Source organism: Tursiops truncatus, chromosome 20 (genome assembly GCF_011762595.2).
Source record: "Tursiops truncatus isolate mTurTru1 chromosome 20, mTurTru1.mat.Y, whole genome shotgun sequence".
Classification (NCBI taxonomy): Eukaryota; Metazoa; Chordata; class Mammalia; order Artiodactyla; family Delphinidae; genus Tursiops; species Tursiops truncatus.
Genome location: NC_047053.1, coordinates 41,025,686 through 41,045,041, shown reverse-complemented (window position 1 = coordinate 41,045,041; position 19,356 = coordinate 41,025,686). Strand labels below are relative to the sequence as shown.

At 51.6% G+C, this 19,356-nt stretch overlaps 1 protein-coding gene across 8 annotated transcripts; it reads left to right on the top strand.

Annotated features, from left to right (window-relative positions):
- The first annotated feature begins 201 nt into the window (after positions 1-201).
- KIF18B (kinesin family member 18B) lies at positions 202-19,353 on the top strand. 8 transcript variants are annotated; one of them, XM_073798092.1, is made up of 17 exons: positions 205-325; positions 4,222-4,494; positions 8,354-8,680; positions 9,256-9,413; positions 9,751-9,855; positions 10,063-10,173; positions 10,255-10,452; positions 10,749-10,925; positions 11,548-11,622; positions 11,773-11,873; positions 12,267-12,453; positions 12,816-12,943; positions 16,184-16,389; positions 16,641-17,166; positions 18,108-18,197; positions 18,670-18,720; positions 19,084-19,353. In XM_073798092.1, the coding sequence occupies exons 3-17, from the start codon at positions 8,362-8,364 to the stop codon at positions 19,289-19,291; spliced, it is 2,640 nt and encodes an 879-aa protein (XP_073654193.1). In that variant the 5' UTR covers positions 205-325; positions 4,222-4,494; positions 8,354-8,361; the 3' UTR covers positions 19,292-19,353. The 8 variants fall into 8 exon arrangements, 7 of the variants coding, with proteins under 7 accessions (XP_033703043.1, XP_073654193.1, XP_033703042.1 ...); XM_033847152.2 differs by lacking the exon at positions 4,222-4,494 and having other exon boundaries at positions 202-325; XM_033847151.1 differs by lacking the exons at positions 205-325; positions 4,222-4,494 and adding an exon at positions 332-469.
- Positions 19,354-19,356: the final 3 nt, after the last annotated feature.

The window sequence follows — 19,356 nt, the reverse complement described above, 5'->3', positions numbered from 1 at the left end:
GTCGGTCTGGTGGCTCCAGCCTCAGAGACACTGCTTCAAACCTCCAGCCAGCAGGAAGGGGAAATGCGCAAGCGCACTGTTGACAACTCCCGCCACCTCGGAGCAGTACACTGTTACTTAGGAAACAGCCAATCAGCCATCTGGACTGTGACCAATGGCGAGCGCCGATGAGCCGACCCGGCTAATTTGAACACTCCGCGCGGGCCGGAGGTTGGCGCCGGTCGGGTGCTGGAGGGGTGGCGCTCTCCGGTGGTCAGGGTTTCCTGTCTGCTGCGGCGGGACCCGGCAGCGAGGGGCGACACCAGCGGCGGGGAACCGACGAAGGGTAAGCGCTGACCCACGACGGAGGCGGCCCCTCGGGCTCCTGCGCTCAAGTCTGGACCGGCGGACCCAGCTGCTGACGGCGGCGGAAGCCGGAGCCCGGCCTCTTTTGTGCGGGACATGGAGGTGCAGCGTGAAGACCGATCAGGTCCCGGGCGGCCCCTTCCGAACAGGGTGGGGGGAGGTGCGGGGAGAAGGCCCTTCCTTCTATACCTGCACGGGAGATCGGGACCCTCTGCTGATTTGTACAGGACCTAGACTGGGCCCTCATGTCTGCATCCGGGCCCAGCCCTCTGTACATCCGCTCTGAGAAAGGTACCCCTGCTCATACGTAAGGACGAATTGGGTCCTCCCGCGCACTAGAACTAGAGACGTGGGACTCTCTGCACATCTGTAAGGAGTAGCTAAGACCCTCGCTGCACATCTGTGCAGAACTGATTGCAGAGCTGTGCCAGGGGCCGTAACATAGTTACTGGGGCACCCAGTAAATATTTGATTGAATAAAGGAAAGAATGAAAGAAGATCTGCATGACGGAAAACCAGGCCTTCTGCTACTGTTCCTAGGATGCCTTTCTTCTTAGCTTTGACCCTTTAAGGTACTGAAGTGACACGGGAAAGATAAGCCTGGTCTGTGTCAAGGAAAATAGGCGATTTTACTGCAGATGTTGGTTCTTCTGGTAGGGGGCGAAATGCTAGTATGTCATATCAATTCTAATAATGATGGCTAACATTTATTGAGCACTTACCAGGTTTGAGTAAACTCATTTAATCCTCACAACAACCCAATGGAATAGATACTAATATTTACATTTTACAGGTTAAGAAACAGAGAAGTTAAGCCTAGCTAAGAGGAGAACATCCACAAAATTTTTCTGTATGAGCTTCTCGTGGATGTTACACTGCTTTCACCCGTCTTATCACTATTCTTTTTCCTCTCCGGTCACACAGTCCATGCTTCAAACAACTACCAAAGTATCCAGTCCTTCTCTGCCTATTTCATGATTGAATTCCCCCACCATCAGAGAGAGATTTTAAAGTGTCTCAATTTGTTGGTTTTATGTTAACCAACCCAGCTCCATTTTATACCTTTTTTTTAAAAAAAGTATGCCAGTAGCATATTTTTAGAGGTCTTAATAAAAATTATCTCTATCTGGCTACAGAGCAAATCTAAACAGTTATCAGAGTATTGTACGACCATATTCTATTTCCACAAGCAATTAAATTTAAAATATAAAAGAAAAAGAAACAAACCCACATTTGGATTTTTTAAAAAAAAAACATTTAAATAACTCAGTCAAATAGGATATCATTATTCTAATTAAAATGTAATTAGCATGAAACAGTGATAATGCTATTTATAAAATGTGGGGAATGCAGTTAGAGAATACTTAGAGGGAAATTTATAGTCTTAAAGACTTACATTAGAACATGTATTTTTTCAATCTGAAAATGAGGCAAATATTCAATTTTAATAAGATAGAACAGAACAACAGAATTAAAGTGTAGAAAATAAAAGAACTTGAGAGCAAAAAGTAATGCAATAGCATTTTCCTATATAATAGAGATGATTAACTTAGCCAAAAGCTGTATCTTTGAAAAGACTAATAAAAAAGCCAGACCTCTGGTAATATTGATTAAGAGAAAAAGAAAAGAAACATGGAAAAATGACCTTAGGAATGAAAATAGGGACATAACTTTGGTTACTGAAAGATTAAAAGAGAGAGAAAGACTTCAATGGAAACTCTTTTTGATGATGCTTTTGGGCAATTTTCTAGGAAAAACAACTTACCTAAACTGATTCAAGAAGCTATGGAAGGTACTTCCCTGGTGGTGCAGTGGTTAAAGCATCCGCCTGCCAATGCAGGGGACACGGGTTCGATCCCTGGTCCGGGAAGGTCCCACATGCCACAGAGCAACTAAGCCCTTGTGCCACAACTACTGAAGCCCTCCTGCCTAGAGCCCGTGGTCCACAACAGGAGAAGCCACTGCAATGAGAAGCCCACGCATTGCAACAAAGAGTAGCCCCCGGTCACCACAACTAGAGAAAGCTCACAAGCAGCAATGAAGACCCAACACAGCCAAAAATAAATAAAATAAAATTAATTAATTAAAAAAAAAGAAGCTGTGGAAATTTTGAACAAACCTAGGACTACTGAAGAAATTTGATTAGTTTAAAATCTACCTTCACACACATCAAAAAAACCCACCAAAAATATACAGGCAATTGAAATGATTCTAATCTTCTAGAAACTCTTCCAAAAAAAGAAAGAAAGGAAGAAAACATTTACAGTCTATTTTTGGGGGGGAGGCGGGGTGCCACGCAGCATGCAGGATCTTAGTTCCCTGACCACGGATCGAACCTGTGTCTCCTGCAGTGGAAGCTCAGAGTCTTAACCACTGGACCGCCAGGGAAGTCCCCAGTCTATTTTGTGATACCAAAAATGAGGCAAAGAAAATTTCAAGCCAATCTCTTTTATAAATGTAGTTGTAAAACTCTTAGATAAAATGCTAGCAATCAGAAGCCAGTGTTGTATTTTTAAAAAATGCATTATGACTAAATTGGGTTTATCCCAGGAATGTGAGAATAGTTTAACAATAGAAGATCTATTAATACAATTTACACATTTACAGATTAAAGGAGAAAACATATCCCATTAGGTACAGAAATAACATTCAATAACCATTTATGATTTTTTTCAATGGTAAACTAGAAATAGAGGTAAATTTCCTTAAACCAACAAAGAGCAAAATGAAAGCAGGAAAGAGACAAGATTGCTCACTATTGCTGCTTTCAATATTGTACCTGAGGTCCCAGCCAGAGCTGTAAGACAAGAAAAATAAATAAAATTGATTAGAAAGGAATAAACAAAACTATCATTAGTTACAGCCTTATGACTGTCTATCTATAAAACAAAAGGACACAGCTCCTTCCTCTTTGCTACCACCCATAGAAAGAAACAGCCATCTTTGGACGTTTTTCTGTGGGTACTAAGGTGAGGGGGATTAAGAGCTGCAAAAGCCCAGGTAGAAGGCAGAGCAGGCTAGGATGAAGAGTAGCGCCTCTGATGACAGAACAAAGTCAAGGTCTGGCCTTGCTACTTACCATCCATGAGGCAATTTCCTTCCTGAGCCTCAGTTTCCTTTGCAGAGTAGGGATGTAACAAATGTATCAATAACTGCAGAATGAGACTGCTGTGAAAGATAAACGAAACACTTGTAAAGCACTTAGCATAGTGCCTGACACATAGTAAGTGCTCAATAAATGTTAGCTATAATTGTAGTTATTTTTAGGCTTTTGGCTTCAGATTGCTTTTCTCTGGCCTCTATTCATTCACAGGACAAATATTATACAGCATCTACTGCATGCTGGATCTGGCTCCTAGGCATCTGGGGTGCACAGACTATATCAGAAGAGGGTCCTGCTCTCTTGGAGCTTAAGGACCAGAAACACAGTGTACGATTGTTGTGAAGGAGCAATGAAGGGGACCACAGTAACCGCTATACAAAAGTACAACACCCAAGGGCTAAGCACTTTCCCTGCCTTCCGAGCTCCCAATGTCTGCAGGCAGACTCCCCTCAAGTCCTCAAAAATTCTTCTCCAGGGGCTTCTGAGGACCTTGGGCTTGTTCTCTCTGTCCCTATGAGGATGGGCAGAGGAGGCTACCCTGAAAACAACTGAATCTTGGCTTCCCAGCCTCAGCTCCGCGGTGAACTAGCCTCCGGGTTTTAATGAGCTGCCCCAGGTTAGAAACAGGACGTGACTGTGGCTGGCTCAGAACCCTGAAGATCTTATTAAAGAATCATGTCCCTTGTACTTTGGGCTGAAAAGCTCTTTCCAACCGAGGATCAAAGCAAACTTGACAAACGTTTTCTCATTAATCTCCCATCCCCCTGGGGCAGGAGCAGATCGGTAGCTGTTCTCTCTGGCTCTCAAAGGGAGATGATATGACATCAACGTGGTGTGGCTGGTGGAAAGACCTCCCCACCAGTCAGAGGCAAAGCAGAGACGAGGACCCAGGTGTCCTAACTGTGGCCATGCCAAGTGTCACCCTACCCGCTTCCCACCTCCCACCCCACACCCTCAGCACTGTCTCTGGAAGAAGGAAAACATCTCATTAGGCAAACAGTCAGCCTCACTGGTCCTCAGGAGGCGGAGAGGAGAGAACTGTAAAGGTTAGGCGCACTCCGCTGCCAGTGCCCTTTTTTTTTTTTTTTTTTTTTTTTTTTGCCAGTGCCCTTTTTAACTTCCTGCTTTGAATGTTAGGCTGCTCTGTAGCTCCAACTCAGCTAATACAGTGTAGACTCAGATGGTGGGACCAGGCACCCTCTGCCTTCACTTTCCTGGTCACAAGAGTGGGGTTCCTGGGAATTCCCTGGCGGTCCAGTGGTTAGGACTCCATGCTTTCACTGTCGAGGGCCGAGGGGTTCGATCCCTGGTCAGGGAGCTAGGATCCTGCAAGCTGTGGGGCACAGCCAAAAAAAAAAGAGTGGGGTTCCCTGGGGGTGGGAATGCGAGGATGGGAGACAGGAATTCTGAGTGTTGAAAACTAGGTCTAGTCCATTTATCCGAAAGCGTTTGCAGCATACATAATGCTAGTTACATAAAAGGGATTATAATTATTATACAAACATAAGGGACTATTACAACAATGTGATCATGAGGGTGTGATATATAACGTCATTCCCAGGCAGTATCGCAGGCTCTATGGGCAGACTGCCCGGGTTGGAAGCAGGATTCATCACTTACTACCACTGGGATCTCGGGCAAGTTGCTTGACCCTCTCTGCCTCAATTTTCTCATTGAAAAATGAGTATAATAATAGTACCTATCACGTGGGGTCATGATGGGGTTGAAAGGAGGTGAAACGTGTAAGGCGCCTAGAACAGTCCCTGACAGAGTGGACACTTACCTGTTATGTTTATTATGATGATGAGCTGATTACTGGGACAGGAATAGAATTAATTACACACAAGTAAAAAGATGATTATTGGTTGACATCTCTCCTTTGTTTTGTGTGGGGAAGAAATTAAGAAGTTTGGGGGTGAAGGACAGGAGTTTAAAGTCAACTCAATTCTGCCTCATTCCCCAAGGAAAAAATGAGTTGTTTGCTGGAGTTTTAGGTAGAAATCCCGTGCTTCTTTGCTGAATGACCCTGGTAATTGTGACCCATCAGTGGGACCTCATCTTTCCTAGGAAAGCATTCATCTATTCCTATCCCCCAGGCACAGCCCCCTGTTTCTTACCCCTGTTAACATATCCCTAGACTTGGGCTGAACTTTTCCAGGATATCTGTGACTCCTGCATTGCAGAAATTCCATCTCTACCTTTGGTAGGCTGGCTTGAAGGTGAAATGAAAGGGGAGAGAGGTCTGAGGGGAATTCAAGAGAGAATAGGTAAATAAGCTTTTGGGATTACTACCAGGGCAATATTAGGAAATCTATCCATGTCACCCTCTACATTAACAGACTAAAGGAGAAACACCGTGTGATCATCTCAGCGAGTGCCAAAAAGCATTTGATAAAATTTAGCACCCATTCCTAATGGGTAGTGGAGGGTGGGGAACTAAATAAAGAAGAGCTAAAAATAGAAAGTAACTTATTATTTGCAAACTATATCATCATTTAATTGAAAAACCTAAGAGAATCAATGACAATCTATTAGAACTAATAAGGGTGTTCAACAATGTGGCCAGATACAAGATCTGCATACAGAAATCAGTAGCTTTCCTTTGTTCTGTCAAAATGAATTAGAAAATGTAATTTTAAAAAGAGATTATTGGGCTTCCCTGGTGGCGCAGTGGTTGAGAGTCCGCCTGCCGATGCAGGGGACACGGGTTCGTGCCCCGGTCTGGGAAGATCCCACATGCCACGGAGCGGCTGGGGCCGTGAGTCATGGCCGCTGAGCCTGCGCGTCCAGAGCCTGTGCTCCGCAACGGGAGAGGCCACAACAGTAGGAGGCCTGCGTACAGCAAAAAAAAAAAAAAAAAAAGAAGAGCTTATTTACGATATAACAAAGACTATACAGTAACTAGTAATAAACCTATGAAGAAATGTACAAAACTCATGTGAGGAAAACAATAAAATTTTACCGAAGATTATAAAGTTGTGAATAATGAAAAGAGATACGATATTCCTAGATGGGAAGACTTCATACTGTAAAGATGCCAATTCTCATATTAATCTATAAATTCAAAATAATCCCAATTAAAGTCTTAGCAGGATTTTTCATAGAATCAGCTTCATAAGCTGATTCTAAAATCATGCACAAGACAAGACGCCCAAGAATAGCCAAGAAAAAGAACAATAAGGTGATATATTATAGAACCACAATAATTACGAGTTACGGGAAAAGGAATAGACATTTCAGTAGATCAGAATGGAGAGTTACAAAACAAGTTCATGTTTATATGAGAATTTAGTTATGTTAAATGTGGCATTTAAATTAGTGGGGTGGGGGGACTTCCCTGGTGGCCCAGTGGTTAAGAATCCACCTGCCAATGCAGGGGAGACAGGTTCGAGCCCTGGTCCTGGAAGATCCCACATGCCGCGGAGCAACTAAGCCCGTGAGCCACAACTACTGAGCCCACGTGCCTAGAGCCCGTGCTCCACAACAAGAGAAGCCACGACAGTGAGAAACCCACACACCACAGCAAAGGGTAGCCCCATGCTCTCTACAACTAGAGAAAGCCCAGACGCAGCAACAAAGACCCAACACAGCCAAAAATAAATAAATTTATTTAAAAAAAAAACAATACAGGGATGCCTATTATCATTCAACATTGTTTTGGAAGTTCTAGGGAATACAGTAGACAACATATGAAATATTTAGTGTAAGTATGGAGAAGAAAAAGTTAAAAAAATTATTTTCTGATACATAATTGTATACTCAGAAAACTCAATGAGCTCTAATAAGAAGCACTTAAAGTCAATAAGAGAGTTTGAGGGAATTCCTTGGTGGTCCAGTGGTTAGGACTACACACTTTCACACTTTCACCAGGGATTGAACACTGCCCATGTTCAATCCCTGGTCAGGGAACTAAGATCCCACAAGCCTCGTGGCACAGCCAAATAATAATAATAATAATAATAAAAATAATAATAGAGTTTGAGGATGGTGGGTATAAGGCAAATATATAAAAATCAATCATGTTTCAGGACTTCCCTGGTGGCGCAGTGGTTAAGACTCCACGTTCCCAATGCAGGGGGCCCGGATTTGATCCCTGGTCCGGGAACTAGATCCCACATGGGTGCCGTAACTAAGAGTTTGCATACCACAACTAAGGAGCCAAGTAAGGAGCCCGCCTGCCACAACTAAGACCCAACGCAACCAAATAAATAATTTTTTTTAATCAATCATGTTTCTCCATATTAGCACCTGGAAATAGGGAAAGTATTCCATTCATAAGAGCAATAAAGTACTTAAGTATTGTATTAAAAGGACAATTATAGAAACTATCTGAAGATATAAAAAATACATGAACAAATAGAAAGGTAATAGCCATATTCTTGTATGAAAACATTTCATATAAAATAAATATGTAAATTTAATATAATTCCCATTGTAATCCCAATAGAGTTTTTTTTGGGGGGGGTTGGTTCTGGGATGGGGATGGAATTGATAAAATGTTCTTAAAGTCGAATAGAATAAATGACTGAACATAGCCAAGAGAATCATGAGAAAGAAAGCTGGGGTTGGGAGGGGTGTCTTGCCTTGCTAGATAAGAAGCAACTGTAAAGGAATGGAGTGGAAACAGTGTGGTGCTGGCACAGGAGTGGACAGATTAGTGGAACGTAATAGAAAGCCCAGAATAGGCCTCTGAAAAATATACAGTCATTGGATATGACGAAGATGGTCTTTCAGATGAGAAAGATATTTGTCGATAATTGGTGCTGGCATCAATGTTCTCTTGAGGTATAACATGGAGCTGAGCTGTTGAGGAGGAGGTGGGAGAAGGCCCCTGAGTGCTAGGCTGAGGGCACCTGGTCAGGCCTGGGTCAGATTGGTCCTCATCTCCATCATGTCTCTGCCCAGGTGTTGCCATGGTAATGGCGGTGGAAAACAGCATGGTGCGGGTCGTGGTGCGGGTGCGGCCCCCCACCCCGAGGGAGTTGGAGAGTCAGCGGCGGCCTGTGGTTCAGGTGGTGGATGAGCGGGTGCTGGTGTTTGACCCTGAGGAGCCTGATGGGGGCTTCCTTGGTCTGAAATGGGGCAGCGTCCATGATGGCCCCAAGAAGAAGGGCAAAGACCTGACGTTTGTCTTTGACCGGGTCTTTGGTGAGGCGGCCACCCAACAGGACGTGTTCCATCACACCACCCACAGCATCCTGGACAGCTTCCTCCAGGGCTACAACTGCTCAGGTGAGCCCGTCTCCCCCTCTGCTGGGCACTGGTTGAGGAGGGCTCTGGCCGTGCGTTCTCTGTGGGTCCCCCATTCATTCTTCTCCTGTGTGGGGACCACTCCACTGGGCCACGGGATACAATAGCAGATCAGGCAGACAGCGTTCCTGTATTCATGAGGCTTGCAGTCTAGAACTGGGAGAAAACACATCACAGAATCACACCCACAAATGTGTGGTTAAAAACCAAGATAAGTGATATGAGGGAAAGAATTGTGGGCCTTCCACAGAGGAAGCTACCCAGGCTGGAGAAGGCTTCCCTGAGGAAGGGATAAGCTCCCACTCATAGTGGAGACCGCTTTGCCCTCAAATCCACAAGCCTACAGGGGCACCAGGAATGGACACGGAGAACTCAACAGCTGTGAACGTAGGGGATGTGGGTGGGTGGGAGGGAGCAGTGGAACCGCGCATGTGGAAGGAAGGAAAGGGACTCGGGGAGAAGGGAAGGGCTGACCGGATGGAAATGCACTGGGGGAGCCCCTGGAGAAGGTGGATCTGGCCCTGCCGCCACCCTACTCCCTACTCTGTCTTCTGTAGTGTTTGCCTATGGGGCCACTGGGGCCGGGAAGACACACACCATGCTGGGAAGAGAGGGGGACCCTGGCATCATGTACCTGACCACCATGGAACTGTACAGAAGGCTCGAGGCCTGCCGGGAGGAGAAGAGACTCGAGGTGCTCATCAGCTACCAGGAGGTAGGGCTGTTTGCACCCCAGGACTGGGCAGCCCCATCTCTCATTCTCACAACCACCTAAAGAGGGAGTGGGGTGGAGTAAGCAGGAGGGGGGAGAGGGTGGTAGGGAGTGGGCAGACGGGGGCCCAGAGGGTGGACGCAGCTCCAAGAGAGACTGCGTGTGAACTGACCCCGCCTGTCCTACTCATAACGTGACATCATCCAGCAGAGTGCCACTCACCACGGCGTGTCTCATCATGCTTCCCTGGCCCAGCAACTCAGCTCTCCCCAGCGCCTAGGGGAGAGGCTTCCTGACCAGCCTCTCCCTCGGGTCTCTCCCTGGCTTCCTTTCTCCTCAGGTGTACAATGAGCAGATCCACGACCTCCTGGAGCCCAAGGGGCCCCTTGCCATCCGTGAGGACCCCGACAAGGGGGTGGTGGTGCAAGGGCTTTCCTTCCACCAGGTAAGGGGCTGGGCTCAGGTGGGACGAGCAGCCCCACTGGTCCTCCGGGATCCCCTCCCCGGGTAGTTTGGGGATGTCCTGGATCCTGTTGGGGCAGTGGTGGTGATAGCAAGGGGGTAACATGGGTCCTGAAGAGCAGCCCTTCTGTTGGGGGAAAAGTCCCCACTGGGGAGACCACAGCCCCCTTCCTGCACATCTCATCTGTAGCCGACCTCAGCTGAGCAGCTGCTGGGGATGCTGACCAGGGGGAACCGTAACCGCACGCAGCACCCCACTGACGTCAACGCTACGTCCTCCCGCTCCCATGCCATCTTCCAGGTGAGGAGGGGTCACAGGCCAGGGCCTGAAGCTGGAGCTCCTGGTGCCCAGTGGCCCCTCACCCCTGCCATCTGCCCCCAGATCTTCGTGAAGCAGCAGGACCGGATCCCAGGTCTGACCCAGGCCCTTCGGGTGGCCAAGATGAGCCTGATTGACCTGGCTGGCTCGGAGCGGGCGTCCAGCACCCACGCCAAGGGGGAGCGGCTGCGGGAGGGAGCCAACATCAACCGCTCCCTGCTGGCCCTCATCAACGTCCTCAACGCCCTGGCCGACGCAAAGGTAAAGCTGCACGGGGCCAGGCTCCTCCCCGGGACAGCGACCCAGTGCCCAAGCCAAGGCTCCTCCCTCCAGCCCTGGGCCGAAACCTATCAAGTCTAAATTTCCTGGTGGTCCAGTGGTTAGGACTTGGTGCTTTCACTCCAGCGGCCCGGGTTCAATCCCTGGTCAGAGAACTAAGGTCCTGTAAGCCCAGCAGCGGGGTCAACAAAACAAACAAACAAAAAGCAAAGGCTACCGAGTCCAGCCTGGGTCTGTGTAGTCCAGACACTCGCTCCACGCCCACCCACTGTCCCCAGGGCCGCAAGTCTCACGTGCCCTACCGGGACAGCAAGCTGACCCGCCTGCTCAAGGACTCCATCGGGGGCAACTGCCGCACGGTGATGATCGCTGCCATCAGCCCCTCCAGCCTGGCCTACGAGGACACTTACAACACCCTCAAGTATGCCGACCGGGCCAAGGAGATCAAGCTCTCGGTGCGTGCCAGCTGGGAGGGCCACCACCCTGGAGTGGGAGTGTAGGGGTGTCGGGGGAGCCCCCAGGCTGGGAGGAGGAGGGGACAGGACCCACTGGCCTCCTCTGGTACCTGGAGCAAGCGTTCCCGCAGGACCGAGGGAAGAAGTGCTTAAAGGGGTCCTCGTCCTTAAAATATCACAGCGCTGGGACGATTGAGGCAGAATCTTCTCGAGAGGGAGGCAACGGAAGGGACTGGCCGAGTATCAGCCAGTGATCTTTGTCAGACTTGTTTTTAGCAGCAGGCCCATATTTTTGGCAAAACAACATATAACACAGATAAAAGCAGAGTTGCCCGGTTTGCCCCGCCTCCTCCAGGGAGCCCCGGTGCTCCAGGAGCCGCTGCGGCAGAGCCCCTGGCCTGCAGAGGGCATATCGGTCAGAGAGCCGGGGTCTCGGGTTCAAAGGCAAGCTCTCCTCTTGCTGTGCTAGGAGAGCCACTGGCCTCCCTGTTCCCTCAGTCGTGAGGGTGCGTCTCGGGAATGTGAGTGAGGTGTGCCTAGCGCGGCGTCTGGCCGCCGGAAGTGGTTGCCGAAAGCTGCTTTGAATGAACAAACAGATCCCTCCCCTGTGCCCCCATCTCAGCTGAAGAGCAACGTGATCAGCTTGGACTGTCACATCAGCCAGTACGCCAGCATCTGCCAGCAGCTCCAGGCTGAGGTGAGGAGCCGCCCCGGGAGCTTGGCCGGGAGGCAGGGCGCCCGGCTCGGGGGCAGGACGGGACCGCCGGCGCGCGGCCAGGGCGCTCTGCCTGCCCCCTGCCTCCTGTGCTCACCCGGCGCTCTGAGGGGCTGGGCTGCTTCATTCCAGGTGGCCGCCCTGAGGGAGAAGCTCCGAGTGTACGAGGCAGGAGCCCAGGCCCCGCAGCAGGACTCCTCGCAGCTCCCCAAAGCGGACCCTCCACATCAACCGTGAGTTCTGCCACCCCTACCTGCCCCCATCCTTTCTCCAGCTTCTGCAGGGCTAGGACTCCTCGCTTCTGTTCTGGCACCTGGGGTTAGGGGTTCCTACTCACTGCCCGGCACACTGACTGTCACCTAGAATGGTCTATGTCAAAGGAGTAAATCACACCCCAGCCTATATAAGCAGCATCTACTCTTCAAAAGAAGGTGCATTTAAGGGGCGGGTGTCATTGTTTCCTAAACCAGAAAATCCCTGACTCCTTCTCCCACGCTCAGCTACTGCCCTATTATTACCCAGGCATCCACCCCTTATGGACCTGGAGCCACAGAGACCCTGCCGCCTCCCTGATTTTCCCAGCTGCCCCCGCTTCCCACCTTTCAAACCTCTCCTTTCCGCCTTAGCCTTCCCAGCTGCCCCTCGCCATCCCGCCTCCCCAGCCAGCCCTGCACCCCAGAGCTACGCCCAGGGTCGGCGGTCCTTCAAGAGGAGAGCCTGGGGACAGAGGCCCAGGTGGAGAAGGTCGTGGAAGGGAACTCTTCAGAAAGGGAGCAGCTCCCAGAGGACAAGGACGAAGGTCCGGCTGAGGAGGTAAGACTTGGAGCTGGTGGAATATTGAAAGAAATGCCCCACCCCCAACTCACAGGGTCCCTTCAGTCCCAGCTTCTCTACCTGGATGTCTTACACCTCAGTCATTAGGAGGCTTTCAGATCCTGCGCAGGAAGAACTAGTCTGTCAGATCCTGTGTGTCTGGAAATGGGGAGGCTGAGTGTTAACAGAAGGGGAGCAGGGAAGGAGCACGGGGACCGGGAGAGAAAATGCCGCTACCAGGACCTGGTCGTTCCAGGAGCTGTCATTCCCACTCTTGGAGGAGGGACGGGTTGTAGGAGCTGCTCACGTAAAGCGAGGGAGGCCGTCCTGGGCCCTCGACCTGTGACTCCCTTCCTCTCTAGGTTCCAATCCAGGTGCCAGCACAGAACCTCAGACACCCATTGCCCGGCTCCCCTGACCTGACCCTGCAGCCCAAGCCAGTCGCGGACCACCTCCCACCACAGAACCTGGGCAGCGACCGTTCTAAGCAGTAGGTATCTTCTTGCTCCAAGGCGGGAGGCGATGGGTTCCAGGCCTCCTGGGGTGGGAGCTGGCGCTAAGTACATCACAAAAGCTCTGTTTCTGCTCTAGTTAAAGAGGCAAGTCTTTTCTCATCAATATTGTCCCTTACCTGCTGTCAACAATTAGATATTATCACCTACTCTGTTTATGTAGCATCCTCTCTATTTATTACTCCGTGTAGCTGGCAGCCCAACAGGAGGGAAGCAAAACACCGAATTCCATCCAGACAGCTGGCAAACACCGAGCTAGGGCAGGGCTGCCTGGGCTAGTGCTTTGCTCTCCAGTCTGAAGGCCAAGCTGCCTGTGCTCAGCAAGGAGCCAGCTGCCAGCAGCTGAGCAAGGGACAGCTTTCCTGAGTCAGGTGTTCGTCGTGTGTCTTCATCAACATGTTGACTGCTGCTCCTCTCCTCTGAAGTAAATACAAACCCAAAGAGAAATGGCTTTTGGACCATTCTTTCCGTGCTTAATAGAGAGGTGCAGCTAGTATTTTCTTCCTTGGCCCCCAGAACATAAATCCCCTGCCACTTAGCTTTGCTGCTGCCAACCCTACACCTCCCTCCCCAGCACGCTTCACGCTAAGCAGTGTATTTAAAGCTTCCGGACAGAAGGGCCTGTTTAATTTTATTTCTTGTTGGGGAGTGCCTGTTCCCGACTCAGCAAAAACTGCTGCAGCCTGAATAATCAGCGGCTCATTATCTGTCTCCCGCTGCCGACTCCCTGGGGCCCTGGAGTGGCAGGGATGCACTGGCGGGATGTCCCCTTGGCCCCCAGGGAACAACCATGGACTCCCACTGATGACTCAGGGTCTCTCTGCCTGGAGTCCCGCGTTGCTAGGACACCAGGGTTCTCATTTCTGCTCTGCCTCTGATTTTGTGGTTTCTGACAAGTTGCTTCAACCTTGGCTGCGATTTGGGTATCATGGTCCTCGTTTTCCTTACTTCTTAGAGTTAATAATAGATACTAATAAACTGTGATGGAAGACCCCAAGTGTCAAGGGCTGCAGAACATTCTAGATCTTCTCCATGCTTGAAAACAACCTAACAACCAGATCATCGAAAATAATTTTGCTTTGGCCTTAGAGTTTAGAATCTTAGACCACCAGGGCACTGAGTAGATCTTAGATTTTCCAGTTCGGTGGTTTTTCGGAATTTTTTTTTAGCGGCAAAGCCCTGTCTTCAAATGAAATCTTATGCTGAGGTCTAATATGTAGAACGGATAAAGCAGAGCTGTTCTATTAAAAATGTTCTCTGATGGGTTTCTTGAAACCTGAATTGAAAACCCATGATATAGCCTGACGGGGGCTACACGGCAAGAGGGACGGGGCCAGACCTGGGTCATCTGACATCCAGGCCAGTGGCTTTTTCCTCAGACTCCCACTTTTCTCTCTCTAATTTTCATATAATGTGTGGCTCAGGCAGATATAGAATGAGTTTCTGCTGTGTCCTTTTTAATTTATATCCTGCCTTCTTTCAAAAAGGCCTTGAGGCTGCTTTATAAAATGAGTTTGGGTTCCCTGAGCACACACTGAGGACAGAGGAGGGGGCTCAGAGATGTCCAGGCAGGTAAATGCTACCCAGGGATAAATGACTGGCCATGAATAACCCCCACCGAGATAACTGTTTATCCTTTTATCGTGGGTGTGCCTCACAGAAGGAAAATTTGCTTTCTTAGAATCTAAATTTACAACATCAATAATCACATTACCCTCCTAATTTCCTTTATTTTATTTTTTACATATATATTTAAAAAAATAAATTTATTTATTTGTTTATTTTTGGCTGCATTGGGTCTTCGTTGCTGCGCGCGGGCTTTCTCTAGTTGCGGCGGGCGAGGGCTACTCTTTTTTTTTGCGGTACGCGGGCCTCTCACTGTTGTGGCCTCTCCCGTTGCGGAGCACAGGCTCCAGACGCGCAGGCTCAACGGCCATGGCTCACGGGCCTAGCCGCTCCGTGGCATGTGGAATCTTTCCGGACTGGGTCACGAACCCGTGTCCCCTGCATCGGCAGGTGGACTCTCAACCACTGCGCCACCAGGGAAGCCCGAGGGCTACTCTTCATTGCGGTGCGCAGGCTTCTCATTGCGGTGGCTTCTCTTGTTGCGGAGCACGGGCTCTAGGCACGCGGGCTTCAGTAGTTGTGGCACGCGGACTCAAAAATAGTTGTGGCTCGCGGGCTCTAGAGCACAGGCTCAGTAGTTGTGGCGCATGGGCTTAGTTGCTCTGCGGCATGTGGGATCTGCCCAGACCAGGGATCAAACCCGTGTCCCCTGCATTGGCAGGCAGATTCTTAACCACTGTGCCACAAGGGGAGTCCTTCGTAATTTTCTTTAAATAGCCCCTCAGTGCATGTGAAGTATGTGTTAATACACACAGACTCTTTCAGCATCCCAATCACTGAATAGAAAGAGCAGACTGAATGCATTTTTGAGGGTCTCCTCGGAGCCAAGATCAACATGGCCTATCTTATTTAATCTCTTATTATCCTAACAAGGTAGATGGCATTATTATTATTACTATTAGAGAAAACAACAGTTAACTAACCTTATAGTGCTGGGTATGTGCCAAGTACTCTTTAAACACTTTATATCTAAGATAGCCCATTTGGGGAATTCCCTGGCAATCCAGTGGTTGGGACTCTGTGCTTTCATTACTGAGGGCCCAGGTTCAATCCCTGGTCAGGGAACTAGGATTCCGCAATCTGCCTATTTCATCTCCCCAGCAACCCTGTGAGGTGGCTGCGTGTGTTGACCTCATTTTAGGGATGCGGACACTGAGGGTAAGAGGTGACCCGAGGTCACGCAGCTGGGATGTGTTGGAGCTGGGTTTTGAGCTGTTAGTCTGACTTGAGCCTGGCTCTTCTCTGCTACCTCCCATTGCCCCTCTGGGAAATGGACTTAAGATCACAGCACTTGTAGGTGGCAGAGCTCAGAGGAAACTCAGACCTTCCGAGTCCAAGGCCACTTAGTGCCCTTTCCCTACTTCCCAAGTACTGTCTTTGTCAGGGGACACGTTTAGTGGGTGAAGCCGCCCACCATTACCGGGGTCATCTCCGCCAGCCCTGGTCTTTAGCACGGCTGGAAGGGTGATGAGGCCGGCCAGGCAGTCCGGGAGGGCCAGTGCACGTGTGCTGCTCACCACACCTGGAGCCCTGGGGCTGGGTCCTCCAGGCAGGTCTGAGGTGGAGTGGGGATCCCCTTCTCTCTGTTCCAGGTTGGCTCTGAGGGTGTTGTGCCTGGCCCAGCGCCAGTATTCCCTGCTCCAAGCAGCCAACCTCCTGACCCCTGACATGATCGCAGAATTCGAGATGCTGCAGCAGCTGGTACAAGAGGAAAACACTGAGCCTGGAGCAGAGGCCACCGCGGAGCCTGACCCGGCCAGGGGGCCACCTCTGGCTCAGGAGCTACGTTCAGAGTCAAGTGAGTCTCAGCCCTGCTCGGCCTCTGTCTTCTGGTGCCAAGGGGTGGCTGGGGCCCCAGGTGCAGGGTTATAGTTCGGTCAGAGACTGGACCCCTAGGATCATGGACTTCTGCACAGAGAGGCCCCAGGGGTCACGCAGACCCGAGGAGTCAGGGGCTCCTGCCTGTCCGGTGTCTCTCTTCCCCAATTCTACACATTCTTCCTTCTGGCCAATCCCTGATCTCCCCTCAGCACCCTCCTCTCTGCCCAGAGTCTCCAGGATACTCCGGCCCTGTGACCCGGACCATGGCAAAGCAACTGAATGGCCTCATACACGCTCTCGGCGTCCCACCCGGGCCTGACCGCACCTCAGCTCAGGCATCCCAGCGGCCCACAGAGAAGAAAAGGAGGAGACCGAGCCCCTTGGAGCCAGACAGCCCCCCAGACCCGAAGCCCGGGACCAAGCGCCGGCGCCAGTCCCTCCTGCCCTGCCCGAGGAGGGGGACCCCGCCTGAGGCTCGGCTTCCGTGTGGGCCCATCACCCCCACGGGGGGACGGGCCTCCTCCCCCCGCCATTCCCCCAACTTCTGCCCAGCCACAGTCATCAAAAGCCGGGTGCCCCTGGGCCCTTCCGCTCTGCAGAACTGCTCTACCCCTCTGGCCCTGCCTGCACGGGACCTCAACGCCACCTTTGATCTCTCTGAGGAGACCCCCTCAAAGCTGGGCTTCCACGAATGCATTGGCTGGGACAGTGTCCCCCGGGAGCTGAACAGGCTGGATCAGCCCTTCATCCCCAGGTGGGTCTCCCTTCTGGCCTCCCAGCAGGGGGTCAGGGGCCACAAGGGACAGAGGTGCTGCCCAGGGGAACGGAAGACAGCACGCTCTTGGAATTGGGACACTGCATCTCCTTCCCTTTGGTCTGACCAGCATCCAGGCCCAGGAGAGCAGAACGCGCCGTCTCTTTGGAGGCGTCGCTCCTCTCCAGGCCCTGCCTTGTCCATCTATACTTCAAAGCCGCCAGCTCTGTGCTGGTTTGTCACATGCCCCTGAGCAGCTCACAGGCGCCCCCTATGGGGAGGGTCAGCGGGGAGGAGGAACTAACACGGGGTGCCCGGCCCACTCTGTTCCTTGGCATAACCTGGGCCTGGTCTGAGTTCTGTATCCCACTGAGAAATACCTGTTTCTACCACTTCCACCCCAGACTTTACCCTCCAGCCCAGCATCTGGAACTGGGAAGGGGATCCTGAGAAAACTTTCTTCAGCATTTTTCAGTGGGAAGATGCTCTCACCCTCGGCTTCTGCCCGCGTGGCAGGGAGGGGGGAGCAGCGACCAGCTCAGGACGGTCCAAGGCCGCGAACAAGCAGCAGACTGACCTGGACTCGGGAGGCCGAGGGTGGCAGGCTGCCCACTGCTCCCCCCACCTCTCCCACAGCCCAAACCCCCTCTCAGTAACAAGCTCAGAGCCAGGCAGGTGGAAGGGTGAAACTGTCTGAACTCCAGTTCCCCGGACGCGCCAGAAACTGACACCTGGATGTTCTCCCAGAGCAGGCCTGTCGCTCAGCTGTCAGCCCAGACCGAGTGAGGCAGGGAGGGGAGTCCACCTCTTAGGAGGAAGAAACCGCAGAGGTCACCTTGTCTAACCTCCCTGCCCCGCACGCCGGGCGCCGGAGCGGGAGGTGCTGGCACTCTTCTCTGGTTCCCTCCTGATGTGCCACCTTCATCCTCCTCCCTCCCCAGCGGACCCAGGCCCCTGTTCACCGTGAAGGGCCCCAAGCCGGCAACTTCCTTCCCTGGGACCTCAGCTCGCAAGAAGAGGCGCGTTGTGAGGTGAGGCTGGGGAGGTGTGGGCAGAGGAGAAGAAGGAGCTGTCACCAGGGCAGCAGGCGCCTGGGCCAACTACAGCTGGTCCTCTGGCAGGACCAGCGTCTGGTTGTCTGAGGTTCCCTGGGCTCTTGCTATTACAGGATTATATTAGAGATGTCTCCCTCCTTTGGTAAAGGCCACAGACCCTCTCTCCACGAGGGGGACATTCAGTGTTCACTGGGTAATCCAGGGAGTGGACTACCCACCCCCTCACCTCTACTTCCCTCCCAAACCGCACTCAGCTCCCCTCCCCTCTGCTGCCTCTCCCACCCTCAGGTCTGGCCTTGGCCAAGTGCTTCCTACTGTTGCTCAGCCTCCCCCCACTCCCAAGGCTCCGTGTCTAGCTCTTACCCTCCCACCCCCACCGCCCCCCCCCCCCATAGTCCAGAGGCTTGGCCGTGACCTTCCTCCCTTCTTCCTTCCTTCCCTCCCGCAGTTCCCGCGGCCACAGTCGCATCGCCCGCCTCCCCAGCAGCACCTTGAAGAGGTCAGCTGGGCCCCTGGCAATCCCAGGTGACTGGTATTTGGGGGCAGGGATGCTCTGGGTCAGAGTGGCAGATGGGGACAAGAAGTAGGAGGGGAGGGAGTTCCCTGGCGGTCCAGTGGTTAAGACTCGGCGCGTTCACTGCGGTGGCCCAGGTTCCATCCCTGGTCAGGGAAGTAAGACCTCGCAAGCCGCCAAAAAAAAAAAATGTAGGCGGGGACAGGCGAGAGGAGGGCATGGGGTACTTCCGAGCATCTCAGGGACCCTGGTGAGAGAAATGGGGGATGGGGTGGGGGAAGGGAACGGTGGGATACAGCCTCACTTTTCTCCTTCCTCCCTGCGTCCCCTCATCTAACTGGCCTGCAGAGCCCCCCTCCAGTCTCCACTCCCCTGGCAACCAGAGGAGCCAGAAGGAACTGTTGAGGGTTGGGAGAGCGCTGTCAGCTGGGAGCTGCTCCGCCAAGGTGTCCTGACCGCCGGCCCCTGTTGGTCCCTGGAGCCGCCTAAACCAGGAGCCCTGACCTGCCTTCCTCGGCTCGGAGCAATTAATGCCAACGCCCTCTTCCTTTACTAACAGTCCTCCCCCAGACGTTCATTCTGCTGCTCACCCTCTTTATTAATCTCTTGTTACACTCAGCT

Excerpts from the sequence above, each read along its gene's own strand:
- KIF18B (XM_033847151.1), top strand. The coding sequence starts at position 442 with ATGGAGGTGCAGCGTGAAGACCGATCAG. Across the intron at positions 17,167-18,107 it reads GATCAGCCCTTCATCCCCAG|CGGACCCAGGCCCCTGTTCA; the intron begins GTGGGTCTCCCT and ends CTCCCTCCCCAG. Across the intron at positions 18,721-19,083 it reads CCCAGCAGCACCTTGAAGAG|AGCCCCCCTCCAGTCTCCAC; the intron begins GTCAGCTGGGCC and ends ACTGGCCTGCAG.